Below are 14,803 nucleotides of genomic sequence, written 5' to 3'. Positions count from 1 at the left end.
TTAACACTCAAAATGAGATGAAGAGACTAAAGCTTCCTAATCTGACTACAAGTTGCTTAAGGACAGGAGCTATTCTTTTCTAGGGCCTGTGAAAACATGACAAAATGTCTACATAAAACAAAATTGTTAAATTTATAATTCATGACTTCTAATTGTGAGTCTTGGCCAGGGAAATAACATTGGGGTGTGCCTCAAAATACTTCATTATTTGGCAATTTACACAACAAACCTAGACTTCATCTAAAAAACTGGGAAATTTCATAAAATTAAAATGATTTTAACTATCCATATTTTTAAGAAATATAAACATTTTATCTCAGTTAAACAAGAAATGAACATATTACTCAAAAACACAGTCCCTAAGTGATGTTCACAACCAATGCCCTTTGAAAGTAGTTAATAACTTAATTACTTAAGAGTAAACCATATTTTTTTAGATAGAAGATATCATTAAAAATAATTTACTTGGGATGCCATTGGACTGGGGTAGCTCTAATATAAGTTCCGATGTAAGCAAGTCAAAGTCAATAAAAACAGTAAAATGAAACTAGATACATTACCAATCAGAAACTACCAACTAACTTCTAATCAGAGTCTTTCCATTATGACCAATTAAATGTAGTTTCCCTATCTTCTGCATTAGCCTATAAAACTCACTGGCAATGCTACTGCATCATAGCACTCTAGATTTCTCTAGTTCTAAGTGCTGTCTGATTCATGATTCTTTTTTTTTGCTCAAATAAACACTATTAAATTTGTTTTTTTCTATAGTTTTTCTTTTAACAACAAGAGTACTGACTAAATCACAAAGTGGGAGTTACTTCAAAACAATACTTGATATACACAAATTGGCCAATAATTCCTTATATCTCATAAATTTTGATGTTTAAAATTTTATGTAAAATAATCCATAAAATTTTAATATCTGTAAGAAGTGTAAATTTTTTAAAAAGATATATGGGATTTTAATTTCAGAGAGGAACTGTATCAGAGATAAACAAGTGGTAAAAACAAATGAAAAATATTTCTTAGAAAGTGGGATGTATGAAAAAACATATACCTTGACTAATAATGGTTTTAAATAAACAAATGACACTTACCTTCAAGAGAGACCAAACACAATCAATATGTCCATAAAAAATGCTTCTGTGCAATGCTGTCCAGCCAGACTCTTTGTCTTTTACCAGTGGATCCACTCCTTTCTCAATAAGCCAATCTAATACTCCTTTCTTTCCACAGGAAGAAACAAGGTGGAGAGCATTCCTGCCAAAGGCATCTTTGATAGTTGTAGCATTGTAACAATGACTGGAGAGAAAAGCCTTAATCTGCTTTTCACTCCCCTTTGTTACAACAGAAAGGACATCCAAAGCATGCTTCAGAGACTGACATTTTGACGTGCAGTCAGGAATGGGAGAATTCATCCTAATTGTTTTTACACTGCTTACTTGTTCAGAATAGTCACTGAAGACTAATTATTAAAAATGAAAAAGCCAGGACACGAAGATGATTTCCAAGAAGAAAGAAAATAAATGACCCCTTTAGGATTATAGTTTAAATTCTCGTGGCAACAGTATAAAACTATATGTATCTCTGTATAATCTTTTTGGCACTTAAATCAGAAAAAGTTATAAATAACTATAAAGTTCATATCAAATACAAGTTCTTCATTTAAAAAAAATTCCACAGTTTATAAATTATTCCTAGAGTCAAGCACCAAGGGGGAGTGAGGAGGGGAACTCCCCCTCCACACTGTCTGATCCTTTTAAATATCCATAATTGCGAGGGTGACCTGTAAGAGAAGGAAAAAGGAAAGGTAAAAATACAAAATCTCTTGATCATTCTCTTGAAGTACTTTACAACTACCTCCACATTTAAATTCCCTTAATTTGTATTTTTAAAAAAGACTTTTCATATCTGTATACTTACCTCCTTTTTTTCCACTCTCATAGTTAAGGTTAGCCTCTATGTCTGTACCTGGAGTTGACCTCGCCTTCAAGAACCTTAATTCTTTCTCTCCAATATTTTTATGTTCTTACAAGTTATGTTCCCCCAGAATCTATAAACACATTTAAATCTACCATCTTTATGGTAATCTCCTCCAAAACCTTTACCTCCAAAAGCTGCATCATTATCATCATCACCACATCACAACAACAACCAATACTATCAGTTATTCAGTTTTTACTAAGTGGCAGGCATTATGCACATTGATAACATTATTTTCTCTTCCTGAAAGGTCCTACACTACAGAAGATAAATAAGAGTATTAGGACAATGAGATAGCTATCTGGGAAAAAAATATTTAAGACACTTTTTACCTTATGCCAATATAAATTCTAGATGCCATAAAGAGAAAAAAAAAATGAAATCATAAAATCATAAAAGCATGAAAACATGAGACTGTTTTTTTATAACTGCAAAGTACAAAGGCCTAAGTATGATATGAAGTCCAAAGTCATAAAACAAAAATGAATAAATTCAATAGTTTAAAAACTACATAAAAAAGTTCAAAGACAACTAGGAGAAAATCCTTAATATATAGTCTTTGGGAGCAGGAAAAAAGAGATATAAGACTACTCAGAGATACACACATGAATTTATATATGTAAAGGGGAAATTTCTATGCATCAGATACAAATATGAAACATTCCAAATCTATGTTTTCCACTCTCACTTCAAATCACATGAAGAGTCAGAAGTCTGAGATTTAACTAGTGTTCTGTTCTTAACTATTCTGATTCCTCATCTGGAAATGAAAGTACTGAACTCTAATTCCAGGTCTTTTTCTATGTTTTTAAACTCAATATAGTCCTTATAAAAATTATCCCCCCTTAAATGTTGATTGGACCAAAAATGACACAAAGAAAAAGGAACCAAAGCCTCAAGTAGTTTAGAATGTTGAAACAGAAAAGAATGACATATGGCAAAAGTCATATGTAGTTAATTTCACTCTTTTGAGGCTCTAAAACTCCACCATCTTTATACTTTCAGTGTACACATAATACCTGAAAGGATATATTGATTGGTGAATCCCTCAAACCCCAAAGGAAAGAATTAGGATAGAACAGAAGAGAGTTCTCTCATTTGTTACTTTATATACTTTCAACATTTAAAAAGGGAAAAAAGGAATATTAAAATAATCATACCACGCTGTCATATCTATATATCCTTATGTAGAGAGAAGTATATAGACAATACTATGAATATAAAAACAAAAATAATCAGAGGTTAGGGTGTCCTAGAGTCTTACATATTTGAATTTAAATATAAGAAAGTGGGCTGTTACTAGTTATGTAACACTAAAAATTACATAATCTCTCCCAATTCTTTATTCTTCATCTGAAAAATAAGTAAACTGCCTATCATAATGCCTGGCACTAAACATGTCTTCAACAAATGGTGACTTTCACTATTATAAATACTTCAGTAACAAAAAGGTAAAAATTCATGTTTGAGTTTCAAAATCACTGCTACCTGCAAAATTCCCCAATGAAATCATACTTCATAAAAAGTTACTAATAGCCTCCAAATAGTCAAATACTTTTAGATAGTTTCAGTTTTCATCTTATTTGCTTTCTCTGCTTTTAAGTCTTTTTTAAATTTTATTTATTTATTTTTATTAGTTACACATGACAGTACAATGATCTTGACATCTCATACATTTGAATCAAATAGGGTATAATTTCTTATTTTTCTGAGTGTACAGGTTGCAGAATCTCATTGGTCATTCTCTTCAGGAGTCTAGAAAGGGATCCTAAAAGGGGAGGAAGTGAGCCAAACAAATAAGCATGGAATCTCTCCCACCCACTTCTTCCTAGGATACTGTCCTCTACCCTGACCTTCAAAACCTCAGCTTCTCTCAATGTTTAATCCTTAGTTCTCTTTTTAATTCTACCCAGCATGCTTCTAATCCCTGAATTTCTCCTGCTCACACATTTCTCCTAATACCTGTTGTAAATCTTATCTATGTGTTATTAAAAAATGCTTTTTGAAGAATAAGGAAGAGAAAAATACTTATTAAATACCTAATATATGCTAGAAATTATGTATAGAGATGTTGAATAAGTAACCCAAATCATACTATCAATAATTAGGGAGTTGGAATTCAATGCATATCTGTTTAATGACAAATCCATGCTATTTCTGTTACAATCCACTACTTTCTCCAGTGTATCCACAGGTAACATTAGAAATACAAAAATAAACAAGGCATAAATATTTTATATAAAAAAACGTTTCAGGGATAATATTTAGATGAGTATATAGCTATTTTACTATTGAGTGAACAAAATTCATTATCTATTACACAATTCCTACCATCAATGGGTCATAGTTTGATAGAGGAGGCCCTTTCTATTTAAACAAGTAAAAAACATATATTATAAACCTGTGGTCAAATAAAATAAGTGACATATGAATGAAGAGTGGAGAAGAGGAATACAGGAAAGATTTCCTATAGGTATATAAATAAGTCTTAAAAGATGAGTATGTGTTTGCCTGATAAACTTTAGGAGGGATTATTTCTCAAAGCAGAATGGTACACATAAAAGACTAGAATCATCTTAGTCCATTCTAAAAATTCCAAATAATTCAAAAGTCAGAAAAGACTGAGTCCTAATATATACAAGGATGGGTCAGATTTTGAACAGCTTCATTCATGTGTTTTTCCATGGGGATAAAGAAAGCAGGCAATTCAAAGATATAAATAGAATCTTGAGTTGACAAGGTGTGGTGATAACACCCAGGTTTCTGGCTTGGATGATAGGCCAACTAAGAGGAGGAGTTACAGGCAAATACTTTGGAAATCAGAAAAATAAAACAAACCTAAGCAAAGAACAAATAACATTAAAGGTGAAAATTTATTATCACATGATCAAGTGTTGAAGGAAAATTGAGTTAGGAGGCAATTGTTGAACCTTGAATACTGGTCTACCACAAAGGTTTTAGCCAGTTGAAAGTGAGCCCTGAACAATGGCTCACAAAGTTTCTTATCCTTGTTTAACAGCTCAGTTAACTTCCTAAAACATTAGTCAGATCATGCTATTGAAATGAACCAATACTCATATCTCATGTGTTAAAAATAGCCTCAGGACCTCAAGAAATTTCAGTTAGATCTGGGGATCATACAGCATATCAAATTCAGAATACCTAAGCTAGCAACTAGGTTCAACGCTAACTAGATAAGAAACCATGGGCACATAACTTAATTTCTTGAAACTTCAGTTCATTTGTAAGGAGAAAACAACTATTTAACTTCTAACTTGGTTTTAAAAATTAAATGTGACAAATCACGCATCTGGTAAGCAAGATGACAAAATGCCGTAACTATATGAAAGTTCTTTTTGATTGGAATGCTTTTCACCCAAATCTTTATAAGGTTAACACTTCCTCATGGCTTACAAACATAATACTTCGAGCTTTCATATGAACACATTCACAGCTTTATTTATATTAAATGATCCTCATTTCAGCCTCATCATTGCCCCTATAAATATGACTACCTTCATCTTACAAGGAGGAAATAAGTAGCCTATCCAAAAATCACACCGAAAGAAAATGAACACTCTACATACTGCCTATTTCACCCTATCAAGCTGCTCTATCAAAATGCAGTGAAAGAGAATTCTTCAATAAAAAGTAGTATAGTGCAGTACGAAAAAACTATCCCAATTTTGGGTTATGTATGTATTGGGTTGCTACATGCGAAACCCTGGGCAAGTATGTTAAGCTCCCTAACCCTCAATTTCTTCATTTGTGAAATGATAATAATAAACTGTCTGCTAAGTGTAGAAATTATGTATCAGAGATGTTGAATAAGTAACTAAAATCATACTAACAAGGGAGTTGGAATTCAAATGCATATCTGTTTAATGACAAATCCATATGTACATAAAGATTTTAAGCTTATCTTAAGGGAAAGGAGGGGAGAAATGCTATACTTATTTCTCACAAAATACGTTCAATAAGCAGGCTTACTGGTTTAAAGTGCTCTTTAAAACCAAAATATTCTCCCAATAAATTTGTATACATACAAATAAATGTTATAAGCTGCAGATTACTGACTCATAATCAAAGAATTTAAAACATTTTCTGTTGACCCTAAAATTAGCTTTTAAAATACAGACACAATTTAGCAAATTAGTAATTTAGGTTTTTAATATTTTATTTTATTCTACAGTTTTCTCAAATATTCTCTGGGTACAAGATCTAGAAACTTCAGTTCAATACTTCATCAGTGCATTATCTAGTTTTGCAATACAGAAATCGCCCAAATATTAGGGGGCAAGCACATCTCTAAATGTGGCAAAGAATTATTCCCCTCTTGATGATGGCAAATTAGTTTTGTATCATTTATAATAGTTAATCAAGTAAACTGAGTCTCTTTAAAGATACATTCACATGTAGAGTGCTGAATTTATAGTCCAGAAGCATTTTAAGTTAAAAATGTAGTAAGTGCCTTACACAGAACTTAGCATACTGAAAGTCTCTAATATTTGTCAATTTTTTAATAGAACACAGCCATTTTTCATCTTTTTTTGAACTATAGGGTGACTAAAGTTTTTCGAATATCTGTTTTGTGATTTTTTTTTTTATTTTTAGAAAACATTCTTTCTGTCCTCACCTACCTTACTCCAGATTCTAAAACAAAAATCAAGGAATCCAAAATAGTAAAAAAGGGAAATGATAAAAAAAAAAAGCCAATGCTTGCACAATATAAGCAGAGAAACACTACCCACTCATAAAAGTAACATCCTTTCATTACTTCTGATGAATTTTCAATTTCAAATGCCCCACTTCGAAGCATACGAAAGAAGGTGCTACTCAACCTCGGCTTCCTGAAAAACATAGCGTCGGGATAACATAACTTAAGTTCTAGAACTATGTTGGAAAACAAGCGACAAGGATGGCCTGTGACGGGCGTTCTCTATTTTGTATCAGAACAACAACGCTTCTGGAACCTGAAAGCTAATAAGAGCACTGTCTTCCGCACTTCTCAAACAAGCCACTGTTCCTTTCTTAACATAGTTGTCAATTCCCACCTAACTTCACGACCTGCTCTCCGACAGTCCCCAGAGTGGACTCAAACTTTGGAACTCCACGAAGGGGGTAAAGGGGCCAAGGGCGCCACCAGGAATGGTTTCCAATCCCGGGTTTAAAGAGAAGTGACACTGGGAATGCAACAATGTTGGAGGGCGTGTCAGGCAGAAATGCAACGTAGCAAGTGGCCTGAACAGGCCATTCATTAGCTGAGGGGGGCGGTGGAGAGGCGACGGCAGAGGGCCACTGGGTCGGCCCGCGCTAGCTCACAAGAACCTCAGCGGCCTCTGGGGCGCGGAGTCCCCTCCCCGTGGTCGACTCGCGCCACCAGCGTCCGCGGTCACCCGCACCCTCTGAAAGGCGAGAGCTCTCCCACGGCCGGGTGACTGGCGGGACGCCGTCACCTCAGCCCGCTGAACAGCGTCTGGCCGCGCGGAGCCCTCCCTCACCAGTCGCTAGATGAAACTGCGCCGGTGGTCTCCGCGGGGTGGACGCACAGCAACACAGGAACTCATCCTCAGTGAAGGCAGTAGGAGAAACTGAACGGCGCCAGGAGGTGCCGGTCCCCAGACCCCGGTCGGCTCTGGAGGCGGCTGCAGCTACAGCCGCGACTACCGGCACCGGGAGGAGGGCTGGGAGAAGGGCCGGAGCGGGCGGGACCCGGGAACAAGATGGGTGTTGATTGGCTGGGGCTCATGTATGCCTTACGGCCATTGGCTGGTGCCTGTCCAGAAGGCCTAGCGTGGCAGCACCCAACTGTGGCCTTTCCCTGGCATCCCGGAGTTGCTTGACCCTGCCGGCCTTGGGGCTGCGGGCTGGCAGAGAGTGGCGAAAGTCCGTCGGGGTGGATTCTAGGCCAGTAGCGTTGAGGAAGTGTTCCTCTCGAGGTCAGCTGTTGCTCATATAGAAACGTCGCTTTCCGGGCAGCTCAATAGGGAAGATAAACCCGGGGTAGCGAGGATACGGGGAGACCTGGCCGCGTGCCTTGGGCATCTGATCGCACGCACAGTGGAGTTTCCTCGAGTAACATTAGCAGTGTGGGTCACTGGAAAACCAAAGGCGTCGTCTCCCGAAGACAGCCTAACCACGCTGACCCTCTGGTACACCCGGATGATCCCAGAGTCAGAAGGTGTCACTCCCTTCATAGATCGCCACTAGCACGACCAACTGCTGACTTGGGTCATGCCACCCTGTGCCTAACGCCAGGCTTACAGGAAATTTTTCCCCCATATAACTCTGAATCTAAGGGCCGTTTTTAAAGTTGCTTAGTGAAAAGTATTAGGAAAGACAGCCAATAATCAATATCGAATGGGAAAAATACTTATGCCCAGTGCCTAATACAGTAGGCACTCAATAAACATTTGTTCAAGGAGGGGTAGTATGACTCAAAACAAACAATAGGAGTCAGCAGTTGGCTGAACCTCTGCCACGTTGTGTATTGTACAAGCCTCTTAATCTCATCTATTAAAAGCAGTTGGACTAGATGTCTTCTTACTTCCTACTTTGTAACCTTTGTGGGAGGCCAAGTTACTAGCCCAAACCTACACAAGCTAGTTAGTGAAGAAGGAAGGGAGACTAATTGGGATCCAGCTCTCCTGCTTCTCCCAGTACAAAGTCTGTCGTTTCTTTGCTCCCCTACTTACTACTTTGGCATATAACAAAAACCAATTTGTAATGTAAAAACAGTGATTTTGAAAGTAAGCTGTATATGGTGACTTCATACTCATGAATAAAGATGCCAGTAGTGGCGAACAAAGCTAAAAATATAAATAAAAGCACTGACCTGAGTTCAAAACGTTTATCTGTCTCTTACTTGTGTCTGAGCAAGTTAATTGATTTCTGAAATCTCAATTTCCTCATTTGCAGAGTGAGAACATTGATGCATTTTGAGATAGTAAAAATGCAATTATAGAAACATATAGCACTTAGCAGAGTGCCTAGCACACAATAAGACTTCCTAAACATTGCTACTTTTATAAATATTTTCTTAGCAGCTGAATGACTCCAAGCATCCTTCACTTAAAAATTGCCAAGTTTCAGACACTTATAAGCACTGAGGATCCAATAATGAGCAAATAGACTCAGATAATCCTAAACATAAAAATAAATTGCAACTTTTACAAGTATGCCAAAGAATATACCATGATAGATTTTATCTGACGTTCTAAAGAAATCTCACATGAATTAACATCAGAAGAATGATCAGGAGATAACTAGGTAAATGAGGAAATAAAGAACATCTGAGGCCAAAAAATGTGGAATTGCTCCTATTTTCCCTGTAAAATAAGGTGCTTTTTCAATACCTTTCAAAGGTATTGTTATTTGCAGTGCAGAATATTGAAATAATAAGGAAACTACAAATACAGCTGAATAAAAAATGTGGTTGTGGTTAGGAGAGAAAAAATAAAAAATTGGTCATTTTGTTTGTTTTTTTAAAATGTGTTTACACATAAGGGATTGAATGGATTAAAATATATAACCACAACCATGATTAATTCTGTGCAGTGTAAAAATGGGTAATTTTTAATTTCTGTCATTTTCTGTTTTGTAATTTTCACTGCAATAATTGTTACTTAGGTGATTGAAAAGTCAAAGTTTGGAAAAATAATTGACTAGAATTTATAGATTAGACTTAACAGAAGAAATAAAATTAGAGATGGCTTTGGAAGATTGTGGTGATTGAGAGAAGACAATTAGAAGAATAATCTAGGCATGGGGAGTGGAACAGAAAATTAAATCACACAGCATCTGCAATAAATTCCATAGATGCCATATTTTTTCAAACACTATCCTTCATAATAAAAAATGCTACTTCCTCATTATATGATTGGGCTGTCTTTCAAGTTGCACGGGGTAAGGAATTACACAGCTGCCCCTATAGCTAGAAACTCAAATCTGATTACGTTCTACAAGAACAGGGGGTCAGCAGTATAATTGACCTCTTAGAAATGCCTGAGAGCTTATTGTTTAATTTCTTCTCCAGATGGTCTTTCACAAGAGAATCCTTGCTGGCTATGACTTCCTGATGGACATCTTAGCTTTGGCCGTTAGAGAAGGTAGCACTGAAGCATCTGCCTCAAGCACAAAAATTCCAAAAGCCTAATGTATTCCTATTGGCTTGGATTAAATGAAGAGTCAAGTATAACATGATTAACAATCTCTGTTGAATTCATATGAATGAAACAGAATAAGGAGTAATTCCCCCAAAGAAGGCAGGGTTTGGCAGGCACACAAAGATAGTCTTAACAATAGTCAATTATTTTCTATTTTTTGTTAAACATTTTTTATTCTAATTTGTTATATATGACAGCAGAATGCATTACAATTCACATTACACATATAGAGCACAATTTTTCATACCTCTGGTTATATATAAAGTATATTCACACAATTCATGTTTTCATACATGTACTTAGAATAATGATATCCATCTCATTCCACCATCTTTTTTACCCCCATTCCCCCTACCTTCCCCTTCCACCCCTTTGCCCTATCTAGAGTTCATCTAATCCTCCCAGCTCACCCTCCCAACCCCACTATGAATCAGCCTCCTTATATCAGAGAAAACATTCAGCACTTGGTTTTGGGGGATTGGCTAACTTTACTTAGCATTATATTCTCTGACTCCATCCATTTACCTGCAAATGCCATGATTTTATTCTTTTTTATTGCTGAGTAATATTCCATTGTGTATATATACCACATTTTCTTTAGCCATTCATCTACTGAAGGGCATCTAGGTTGGTTCCACAATTTAGCTATTGTGAATTGTGCTGCTACAGACATTGATGTGGCTATGTACCTGTAGTATACTGTTTTTAAGTCCTTTGGGTATAGACCAAGGAGTGGGAAGCTGGGTCAAATGGTGGTTCCATTCCCAGCTTTCCAAGGAATCCACTATACTGTTTTCCATAACGGATGCACCAATTTGCAGTCCCACCAGCAATGTATGAGTATGCCTTTTCCCCCACATAGTTGCCAACACTTATTGTTGTTTGTCTTCATAATAGCTGCCATTCTGACTGGAAGAGATGAAATCTTAGAGTAGTTTTGATTTGCATTTCTAATTGCTAGAGATGTTGAACATTTTTTATATACTTGTTGATTGATTGTATTTCATCTTCTGAGAAGTGTCTGTTCAGTTTCTTGGCCCATTAACTCATTGGGCTATTTGTTTTTTGGTATTTAGCTTTTTGAGTTCTTTATATGCCATAGAGATTAGTGCTCTATCTGATGTGCGAATGGTAAAAATTTACTCCCAAGATGTAGGCTCTCTATTCACCTCGCTGATTGTTTCTTTTGCTGAGAAGTTTTTAGTTTGAATCCATCCATTTACTGATCCTTGATTTTAATTCTTGTGTTATAGGCGTCTTATTAAGGAAATAGGGGCCTAATCCAACAGGATGCAGATTTGGGCCTATTTTTTCTTCTAATAGGTGCAGTGTCTCTGGTTTAATTCCTAGGTTCTTGATCCACTTTGAGTTGAGTTTTGTGCGTGGTGAGAGATAGGGGTTTAATTTCATTTTGTTGCATATGGATTTCCAGTTTTCTCAGCACCACTTGTTGAAGAGGCTGTCTTTTCTCCAATGTATGTTTTTGGCACCTTTGTCTAATATAACTGTAATTATGTGGGTTAGTTTCTGTGTAATTATGTGGGTTAGTTTCTATGTACTCTATTCTGTATCATTGGTCTACCAATCTATTTTGGTGCCAATGCCATGCTGTTTTTGTTACTATTGCTCTGGAGTATAGTTTAAGATCTGGCATTGTAATGCCACCTGTTTCACTCTTCTTGCTAAGGATTGCTGTAGCTATTCTAGGTCTCTTATTTTTCCAAATGAATTTCATGACTGCTTTTTCTATTTCTATGAGAAATGTCATTGAGATTTTGATTGGAATTGCATTAAATCTGTATAGTGCTTTTGGTAGTATGGTTATTTTGACAATATTAATTCTGCCTATCCAAGAACAAGGGAGATCTTTCCATAAGTGGGGTTCATCCCAGGGATGCAAGTTTAGTTCGACATATAGAAATCAATAAATGTAATTCATCACATCAATAAACTTAAAGATAAGAACTATATGATCATCTCAATAGATGCAGAAAAAGCATTCAATGAAATAGAGCACCGCTTCATGTTCAAAACACTAGAAAAACTACGGACAACAGGAACATATCTCAACATTGTAAAAGCTATCTATGCTAAGCCCCAGGCTAATATCATTCTAAATGGAGAAAACATTGAAAGCATTCCCTCTAAAAACTGGAACAAGGGAAGGATGCCCTCTTTCACCACTTCTATTTAACTTAGTTCTTGAAACACTTCCCAGAGCAATTAAAGGAAAGAAATGAAAGGAATATGGATAAGAAAAGAAGAACTCAAATTAACACTATTTGCTAACAATATGATTCTATACCTAGAAGACCCAAAAAATTCTACCAGAAAACTTATAGAACTAGAAAATGAATTCATCAAAATAGCAGGATACAAAATCAACACCCATATATCAAAGGCATTTCTGTATATCAGTGACAAATCATCTGAAAGAGAAATGAGGAAAACTACCCCATTTACAATAGCCTCAAAAAATAAAATACTTGGGAGTCAACCTAACGAAAGCGGTGAAAGACATCTGCAATGAAAACTACAGAACGCTAAAGATAGAAATTAAGCAATAGGCTATTTTTGTATTCTTGGAACTGGAGGATATGGTTTCAGCTACATTCTTCCTATATAGTGACTATCCTTCAAATCCTCCCTCCAAAAAGGCCATCTCCTCACAAATCTGTGAGCCTTCTGTAATGGCTTTTCCTAACAACATTCCCTTTTACATTATTCTACTTCTATAACTTATGTGCCACACTTTTAAAAAAAAATTATTAGTTTTTTATATGGGTCCAGTAAAAACAAAGACTCTGGAGACAAATTGCCTGATTACAAACTTTTACTCCTATTATAACTCACTCTGGCAAGTTACATAACTACTTTAGGCCTAATGTGCTCAACTCTGAAAAGGGATTAATATCACTTCTTTCATTAAGTTCTTTAAAAGTTTAAATGAGAGAATATATGTAAAGCTCTTAACATTTGTTTAACATAACCCAAAATTTTCTGAATGGACCATTTCCAAGTGTTTGAACGGTGTGATGGGGAGACACCAGGGATGACCCACAAGGTGGCAGTGTTTGAATATAATTTTAGAACTGCATATTCTTAAAAGCATAGTTCACTAAGAAATTAAAGGCTAATACTAGAGAAATTCAAGGCAAATTCGGAGCCTGCATGAAACAAGTAAAAGTTTGTGAGAAATCAGTTCTATCAACTAAGTATGCTTCATTCTATTATAATCAAATCACTCTGAATTCCCCAAACTTTCCTCTTTACTGACAATGTGTAGTGTTCTTTTGCCACCCCATCTTATGTAGTGTTGCTTGTCTACTCTGTCTACTTAGCTAAGTAATCAAATACAATATAATACCAGTTGGAAGAAAGAGAGAGGAAGGAGGAGGAGGAGAAAAGAGAAGAAAGATGTTTGATATACATTGGAGTCTTCTTCATGGCACAAATCTGTAGAACTGGCAGAAAAGAAATACTTTAAATAGTTAATCCCATAAATGCATTGGTAAACAAGAAGATAAGGCACTTATCATCCAAAACCTATGAGGAGTCCTTGAAAAATAAGAGGCTAGATATCAAGAAAGGAGTAAAAGCCCCCAAACAACAGAAGAAACGGCTGTTACCAAAAAATAAATAAATAGTAAAGCACAAAGAATCTTTTACATCCAGAGGTAACAAGAAAGAGTCCTAACTATAAGGGATCATAGCAAGAGCAGGTAACAATTAAGCTTCCTCATTCCTCATCCCACAATAGCACCAGTGGTTTCTGTCTCTATTTTGAATATAGGCTCTTAAGTTTAATAGATAGGACAAGAGCCCATGTGACTGGTAAAACTTGAAATAATCAGGAAACATATCAAGAACATTAGGTACTAGCTCTTCCTTTTGTCTGTATGTTCCACCCCATATTCATATCCCTGAAGGGAGACACATATTCAGAAAGCAGCAGCAGGTCCTTTTCCTGCCCTCAAGGAGAACATGCAATAGACACAACCTTCTCTATAAACTATTTTTTTTTCTAAATATAAAAACACAGATGAGCAAAAAACCAAGAATCACCAAGCAAAGCCAAAATCCTGAAAGACCTAAATAAGCTCAGTAAATCTTAGCTTGGAAAAATACAAAGTTAATATGCCTACACAAATCTTACCCAAATTGCTGAAAACCAAAAATAGAAACTGAAAGCATTGAAACAAAAATGAAGTATGACACAAAAGGATTAATAACTTGAACCATCACAGATTTTACATTGTGAACTATGAGGACTTATTGTCACCTTGTCTTCAACTGAGAAAACATCCCTCAGTAATGAAGCCATGATGAAGACATTTTCATAAAAAAAAAAAAAAAAACTAAAGAAATTAGTTACTATGAAAACTGCCACGTAAGAAATGATCTGAAGAAAGTTCTTTAGCCTGAAGGGAATGTTCCCAAATAGAAACTTGAAATTTCAGGAAAGAGGGAATAACATGAGAAATGGAAATATTTGAAGACCTACAGGAGGTCCTCTAGTCACAAATTCCATATTTGCAAATTCTGCTTGCTAAAACATATTTGTGACCCCAAAAATCAATACGGTCTTTCACCATGACTCAGGGTCATGTGTGAAAGAGCAAAAAATCTGAATTGCCCAAAGCAAACCTGCC

At 35.9% G+C, this 14,803-nt stretch overlaps 1 protein-coding gene across 4 annotated transcripts in view; it reads right to left on the bottom strand.

Moving 5' to 3' along the window:
• Ibtk (inhibitor of Bruton tyrosine kinase) overlaps window positions 1–7,687 on the bottom strand; it is an 84,366-nt gene extending 76,679 nt beyond the window's left edge. For 2 of the 4 annotated variants that reach the window (XM_058575932.1, XM_058575933.1), the window contains exons 1-2: window positions 7,488–7,687; window positions 1,101–1,789 (exon numbers count right to left, since the gene is read on the bottom strand). In XM_058575932.1, the coding sequence (XP_058431915.1) occupies window positions 1,101–1,421 (321 nt within the window). In that variant the 5' untranslated portion in view covers window positions 1,422–1,789; window positions 7,488–7,687. The remainder of the gene's footprint in view (window positions 1–1,100; window positions 1,790–7,487) is intronic. The other 2 variants (XM_046432137.2, XM_046432144.2) reach the window with 1 other exon arrangement.
• Between the last annotated feature and the right edge of the window lie 7,116 nt (window positions 7,688–14,803).

This window comes from Marmota monax, unplaced genomic scaffold (genome assembly GCF_021218885.2).
Source record: "Marmota monax isolate L192 unplaced genomic scaffold, Marmota_monax_Labrador192_F-V1.1 WCK01_AAM20220418_F8-fsc00013, whole genome shotgun sequence".
In the NCBI taxonomy this organism is placed as follows: domain Eukaryota; kingdom Metazoa; phylum Chordata; class Mammalia; order Rodentia; family Sciuridae; genus Marmota; species Marmota monax.
This window is presented reverse-complemented; position numbering and strand designations above follow the sequence as displayed.